We start from the raw sequence: 7,705 nt of genomic DNA on the forward strand, positions 1-7,705 counted from the left end.
TAAAGTTATTACAAGTCACTGAATTGTCTACTTGACACAGGTAAATTTTATGATGTGTAAAATATGCCTCAATAAAGCTGTTAAAAATCACCAGCATCTTTGGTCATCGTGTCCCATCGTGAATGTGGGAACCTCTAGTATGTGTGGAGTGACCAATGAGAACATATGAATTAGTTTATTAATAAATTAGGGACTGGAGTTTAAGTTGGTTCTGCTTCTCTTCTCTCCTAATCAAATTTAGGCATAGATAAAAATACCCTCTTTTCTTTAAGGAGTAAGAAGTCACTTTAAGTCACTCAAGTGGCGGTGGAGGAGTTTCTCCTGAGGACCTGTGCTTTATGGCACTTGAAAACGTGTAAAATGCCTAAAGCTGGGCACTTAAAGAATTAGGAAGATGCTGAAGGACAAGTCTACTGAAAATTTAGCTCATGGAAACAACTCAGCAGTTTAAAGATGAGGAGCCATGAGGCAGAGCTTCCCCACCAGCATCTCTTACAAGCGTCCTATAATAATAAATCTATTAATATTGCTTGCTTATCAAAGGAAAAAAGATGAGGAGCCATGCAGAAAAGCTCAGAACCAGGACGCAGGATGTATAATCAATGGGTCAGAGAGAAATGCACTGATAATAGCTGTGTGCGTGTGTGTGTACTCAGTCTTGTCCAATTCTGTGACGCCATGGCAAGAATATTGGCGTGGGTTTCCATTTCCTTCTCCAAGGAATCTTCTTAACCCAGGGATCAAACCCACGTCTCTTGTGTATCCTTCATTGGCAGGTGGAATTTTTTACCCCTGAGCCATCTGAGAAGCCCTGATTGTAGATGGGAGAACACCAAATCAGTAAGCAACATGGAAATGAGCTTGCAGGCCACTGAAGAGTTATGGCGTGGGATCCTTTTAGCATAAAGTAACGACCAAGCTGCCAAGTTGGATTCGTGGAAATGTTTAGTGGCTATCATGAGTGCCAGATAAGTCTAGTTGATGGAACAGAGGCTTACTTAACAGGACTGGCACCTGTGACTGTTAGAACTAGGCCTTTTGAATTTTGACTATTTTGTTTAAGTACATTTTATGTCACGCTTCTTCCCCACCCCACAGCATGTCCCAGACCTTCAACAGCAAGCACTACCACATGGTTTCTGGAACACTAACCATTTCAGGAGAATCCCACGGACAGAGGAGGCTGGCGGGCCACAGTCCACAGGGTCGCAAACAGCTGGACACGACGGAGTGACTTCACTCACTTACTCACAACCATTTCAGGAACTAGGTGAAATGAGTTTCTGATGTTTCCCAGTTAAACCTCAAAGTAAACCTATACGAAACAGCTGACTTTATTTATTTTTTGTCGTGCCATGGGGTTTGCTGGATTTCCGACCAAGGACTGAACCTGTGCTCTGGGGCAGCGGAAGCTTGGAGTTCCAACCAGGGACTGCCAGGGAATTCCCACAGCTGACTTTATTATTCTTTATATAACAAAGCTTGGAGGTGCTAAGTAACACCTCCAGGGTCACATTCCTAGAAGACAAGAAAGTCATATTTCAAATCCTCGTTTTCTAGAGCCTGCGTTCTTAATCTGTACTGCCTTGACAAATTAGCAATTTCTAATGACATTTAGCCATGGAGCTGATTTGGGTCATTAAATTTCTTTTCAAAACAGTTCAAACTAAAACACTGTTTATTTTTCTCCATTTTTTCAAACTCCTCAATTAAGCACTGTACCTTAATATAATTTAAATATTTTCTAATATGTTATAATTTTTTCCTCTTATCCAGAAGTTTATATTAAAAAGTACCGTGGACATCCTGTCAGAGTTACCTGAAAATTAGAATTAAAAAAGAAAAAAATATACACACCTATGGGAAGATATATAATATACAGATAATTATAGAGATTTTCTTACTAAATAGGCACTTTCAAAGTCTGGAGTTAAGAAAGCACTAAAAAATCAAGCTACATTCAATAAGTATTCATCTTTACTCCTCTTGCTTCCAATGCAAGATCAAGCCCCAACTGCAACCCTTCTGTTTGTCAAGTACCCACAAGGACAATGTAATTGGAAGATAAATACCTTCACTACAGGAAATTTATTTTTACTTGAATTCACTATTTAAAGTTAAAGTATATGTCGCAAATAATTATTATTTCTTGATAATCCCAGAGAACTTCCTTTTAAGGTAAAAATGCTTGTATTGCATACTTCCCTGGTGGCTCAGAGGTTAAAGAGTCTTCCTGCAATGCGGGAGATCCAGGTTCAATTCCTGGGTGGGGAAGATCCCCTGGAGAAGGAAACGGCAACCCACTCCAGTATTCTCGCCTGGAGAATCCCATGGATGGAGGAGCCTGGTAGGCTACAGTCCACAGGGTCGAAAAGAGTCGGACACGACTGAGCAAATTCACTTTTTCTTTCATTTACCTTCTCTTTCTCCACGTATAAGAAACTGAATAAATTTCTAGAATTATTATGTCCTAAGGTATTAAAGCTTACATGTTTAAAATTCAAACTGCAGGGAATTCCCTGGCGGTCCAATATTTAAGAATTCACCTGTCAATGCAGGGGACACAGGTTAGATCCCTGCTCGTGTGGGCATGCCAAGGCACAGCTAAGCCCACTGCTTTAGAGCCTGTGCTCTGCAACGAGAGAACCCACTACTGCAATGAGAAGCCTGCACGTTGCAACTAGGGAGTAGCCCCTGCACGCCATAACTAGAGAAAGCCTGCAGCTACAAAGACCCAGTGCAGCCAAAAATAAATCAACAGCTGTGTACTAAAAAAACTAGTATTAAAAAAACCAAATTGTATCACAAGTATATATGTGATATAATTCATTATTTGAAATATGAATCAACTGCCCAGAATTCTGTATTAGTTTTAGATACTTTTTGAAATTCATTAAAAGTAACTTAGATCCATCAGAGACTTTAAGACATAAAAGTGTATCTAAAAAAGTTAGTCTATGTTAGAAATATCTATGTATTGTGAACATGAAAGAAATCAAGAATGAAAAAGATAAAGCAGAGAAAAACTAGGCTCTCAAAAAGAAATATGTAGCGAAAACTACCAATTCTTGGTTAAAAAAAGGGGGAGTGTTATTTTTTAAGTCAAATATGTATTTTGGTGGTAAGCAAATGTGCAGTCTCACTTCTAGCACAAAGATGAATAAATAAGCCACAGCTCTCAGGCAAGTAATTGCTGCTATGGCTGCTAAATCGCTTCAGTCGTGTCCGACTCTGTGCGACCCCACAGATGGCAGCCCACCAGGCTCCCCCGTCCCTGGGATTCTCCAGGCAAGAACACTGGAGTGGGTTGCCATTTCCTTCTCCAATGCATGAAAGTGAAAAGTGAAAGTTAAGACGCTCAGTCCTGTCTGACTCTTAGCGACCCCATGGACTGCAGCCCACCAGGCTCCTCCGTCCATGGGCTTTTCCAGGCAAGAGTACTGGAGTGGGGTGCCATTGCCTTCTCCGCAGGCAAGTAAAGGTATCTAAAAATTCTCCTGCTACTGACAGAAAATTTGATTAAAAGTATAATTTCCCCCTGAGATAGTCAAACTGAAAGTCAGCTATAAGCATATTACATACCTTAAGTAGGTGGGATGGGTCTTAGCCTTCATAGTTCATCAACAGATAGTTACTGAAAGTGATTATTTGCCAAGTTCTTTGAGAAATTCAATACAAAAAAAATGTGACTGGAGTTTGCAATTTATTTGGGGACAGTTAACTAAGGTACACTGGACTAGTGTCTGAATTAATACATGTTCACAAAGCAGTACTCTGTACATACTAAATGTTATGTAAACATTAACTATTAATAAAAATTAATAACAGTAGCAGCTCACGTCTCTGGGCTGACCACATACATACAAAGCGAGCACTGGTAAGAAAGAGGAGAGTATGGCCAGTGATAGGAGAGGCTTTAAATGAAGGAAAGCTTGAGCTGATTTACAGAAGTATCTTAAGAGAAAGAAGAGAGCACACTGCTTGAGCAAAGTAATAGAGCTGAGGAGGCAGGAAGGATGAGGAAGCTTGATTCAGTACTACGACTGAATACTACTTATTCTTCTGCGTTATCACCTCTGAATTACAGAGCTGCTGCTGTGACTGTTGGCTGCAGAATCGGTGCGAGCTTCCGTGCAAGCTGACTAGTACTAGGAAACGTATATTAGGAAATGGTCTATGTGTGTCCAGATCACCAATGGTCTTAAAATCTTGGCAGAGGACCCTGTTTCTTAGAGTAGGTCATAGAGGGCCATCAAAGTTTCTGAAGTATAGGAGTAGAGATAAAGATTCAAGTTCAGGCTCTAGACTTAGAGGAGTCCTGGACTTGAATATGAGCTGTTCTCTTATTAACTGTGTCTCTGCCTGCCGAGTTACTTCTCAGAGTTTCAATGTTACTACTTAAAAATGGCCATAGTCATAGTGTCGACCTGAATTTGTATGAAAATGAATGCGAAGTTTTGAGCACGTGGTCTGTAACATAGCAGGCATTCTCCATAATTGGCATCTATTATTAATTAAGAGGCTAAGGTCTTAGGTGATGAGGCTCCTGTGGGTGAAGTTACAGATGTAGAGACTGGGGAGGGAGCAAGCCATTCTAACACTCTTGAAGAAAATGTCCCTTGGGACACCCAGGTTTCAACAACTTGGGAGTTTAGTGATAATTAATCTAAAACAGGAAATTCAAAACAGAGAAGTTAGACTTGAGTTTCCAAGCATAAAAATGTCACCATGACTTCAAATATGGAGTCATCACAGCAATATCACTGTGATAATATATCTACCTATGTCTTTAAATGATATTTATTCTGTTACCAAAGCAAGAGGTTAAGAGCTCAGAATAAAATGGTGTCTAAAATCTTAGACTGAATCAGAAGTGACTTCAATGGATCTAGGAATTACCATTTTGTTGGGAAAAGCAAACCAAAACCCCAATAAACCAAGGACTGCCAAGTGGATAAACATCCGAACTGTGGAGAAGATTCAGTTGTAGGCCAAACTTTTTATAGATTCTTTTGCGTTTAATGGTAATACACATATGTGCCTCCCCTAAACACTACTCTTGGAGGTACAGAAGGATGGATACCGAATCACATTCATTCTTGTATTCCCCCACCGTTATTGAAGAAACAGTAAATATTCCAATATTTATAGAACTGAAATGAATTTGTGAAATAGAATGGGCTTCAAAGGAAGGGGCTGGCCATTTGGGGCCTTGAGCTTCAGTGCTGTTGTGCTTATATTCTACATAATTATTTTCTCAATATCTAAAGAGTTTTAGTTTAACTAAATTAGTCTAAATAGCAGACATTTAGTCTAGATGATTGCAATCAATCAAAATGAGCTCTTTGACTGAGTACCTAAAGGACTAGGAATGTGACAACTTAAAACTTAAGATCTGTGGGGTAGACTTGACTCATTCTGCCTTATGTAGCTGGAAATAAATACTGCCTTTGGATGAGTTCTGAACTAGGAGTTTAGAGTTCCAGTCTTCCCTGTGCCCATTACCACCTCAGACATCTATGAAATGGTGACACCTCTTATTCAGGGAAGTAAAGTTCATAAAAGAATGATTAAGTATAAAGGAAATCTACATCATTTGCTAGTTCATCTTTTTCTTGGGTTTGAATTATTAGTATAAAATATGGATTTTATTTGAGGGCGAGGAAACAAGAATATGTTGTGAGAGTTATACCTATAGGAATTTTCCCCTCAATCATCTTTTTTCAATCAATAGAAAGGAAAGAACATCAGTTTATGTTGACGAAGATGGAGGGAAAACGTAAGAGAAGCCAAAGAAAGCAGACACTGGAAGAGAATGTGACCAAAACTTTTGAAACCACAAATCAAAGCAGTGAATAAAAGCTATTCTTTTTTCTAAAAGGTCAGCTCAAACTTCAATAAATAGGTGGAATATGCTTTTGCAAATGCACATCTTTATGTTGAACCAGGCTGTGTTTTTAAAAAACCAGTAAGTGCTGAAATAATGAATGATGGGGATTGGATTTTTTTAATCTTTTCTTTTTTTTTTTTTGGATTGAATCTTTACTATTAAAAAGTGTATCATCTTTTTATATTAGTATCAATAAAGCATTTTAGATACCCAACAGCTTGGTACCATAAAAAGTAAAACTGGGCTTATTTAGATATTTACTTTACTCCTACTTAATGTTAGAGTGATGCAGAAAATAAGCAAATAAAGATTCTTCTCCTTTTTAAAAGAAGAGTTTAGGAATAACAATCATACAACAACCATAATGCTGGATTTTTTTTTTTTAAGTACACGCGATAAATGTTACACGAAGCCAATCCTTGTGATCAAATATTTGAGTTTCTTAAACCAGAAGAGTTTATAGGTCAAACAATGTGCAAATCCTATTACCCACAAGAGTCCTCTAAGAGGACAGTCACCGTCCAATATTTGTTGTGTTTTATTTTGTTATACTTTTATTGTGCTTCCCCACCCCCGCATCCTCCCTTTTTATACACTTTTTAAAACTGTGTAACAAGTTTGTGTTAAGTATCCAACAAAGGTAGGCAGTCTTTGAAGGGGAGAAATAAAACATGTTTCATGTTTTCCACTATTTTTGCGGTCTCTAGAGGGTAAACAGGGAAGGGGATGAGGGAAAAACACCCTCACGTCCGAATCAGAATGCCAAAATACGCATCGTTGTGAAGCTATTGATGAGATGCCATCTACGGGACAGCGGCATCTCCACACGCGTCCTTAAGAAGTAAGACAATTAGAATAAATGTGAAGCGCTGTTTCTCGGCTTGGAAATCTGAAAGTTCGCCCCAGACCTCCCTAGGGATTTATAAAACACCAACGGTGCTTTCGGCTCAAATAATTCCCAGCCCCGCGGGAATGTATGCTGCAGTGCATTCCACAAAACTCTGCCATGCCTTTTCTCTACTATAGAATCGGGGGCAAAAAAAGAGGCCGGGCGCCACAGAAAGAGTTCAAGCACAAGTCTGTCCACGTTTAAAGCTCCAGAAAGCCGTGTCCACTTCCAACTCGCCCCTGGCGGAGAAGTTTGGGCAGCGCGCGTCCTCCCGCCCCGGCTGGGTCCACCGGAGGATACTTACTGGGCTGAGCCAACTTTGCTCTCCCTCTTCCCGAGCACTTTGGCAGACTTTGTGTCGTCCACATCTTGCTGTAGTTCGGTCATCAGGGCCACGTCTGGAGGGCACCTTCACACCGTCTCCTCCTCCCCGCTTCCCCGGCTCCCACCGTCCGGGTTGCAGGCCCCGCGAGCCCGCCGCGCCCTCCCCCGCGCCCTGGGCCGCTCGGTGCATCCGGGCCGCCCGCGCCGGGGGCCGCCAACCTGGACACGTTCGGGCCGGCGCGATTGGTCCGGGCGAGAGGGGCCGAGCCGGGAGGGAGGGAAGGGGAGGGTCGAAGCGAAGTGACAGCCTCTCCTCCCAACCCAGGAGGCAGAGGAAGAGAAAAAGGAAACCTGTAGAACTCGTCTTTCTGGGAGAGGAAGCTAATTGGCCAAGCAGGTGAAACATTTGCCTAACCCGGAGCCCTATAAGTAGCCTCCTAGGAAACTGGGCCTTTTTTTTTCTTCTCCTATTTAGACTGTAACTACGGAGGTTGAACAGTGGGCAACCAGCTGTAGATACAGGAAACCATAGGGCTTATCGCGCACGGATTCGCTGGGTAGGCTGGCCTGTTCCCCAGCCCACATTATTCAAGCAGGGTGTA

The 7,705-nt window shown here is 41.2% G+C and overlaps 1 protein-coding gene across 5 annotated transcripts in view; it reads right to left on the reverse strand.

Annotated features, from left to right (window-relative positions):
- Positions 1 to 7,360, reverse strand: part of GRAMD2B (GRAM domain containing 2B) — an 84,949-nt gene extending 77,589 nt beyond the window's left edge. For 2 of the 5 annotated variants that reach the window (XM_005887395.3, XM_070374062.1), the window contains exon 1: positions 7,084 to 7,359. In XM_005887395.3, coding sequence (XP_005887457.1) covers positions 7,084 to 7,166 — 83 coding nt within the window. In that variant the 5' untranslated portion in view covers positions 7,167 to 7,359. Of the gene's footprint in view, positions 1 to 7,083 lie in introns of all 5 variants that reach the window. The other 3 variants (XM_070374063.1, XM_005887396.3, XM_070374064.1) reach the window with 3 other exon arrangements.
- Between the last annotated feature and the right edge of the window lie 345 nt (positions 7,361 to 7,705).

The sequence above is a fragment of the Bos mutus genome, chromosome 7, assembly GCF_027580195.1.
Source record: "Bos mutus isolate GX-2022 chromosome 7, NWIPB_WYAK_1.1, whole genome shotgun sequence".
Classification (NCBI taxonomy): domain Eukaryota; kingdom Metazoa; phylum Chordata; class Mammalia; order Artiodactyla; family Bovidae; genus Bos; species Bos mutus.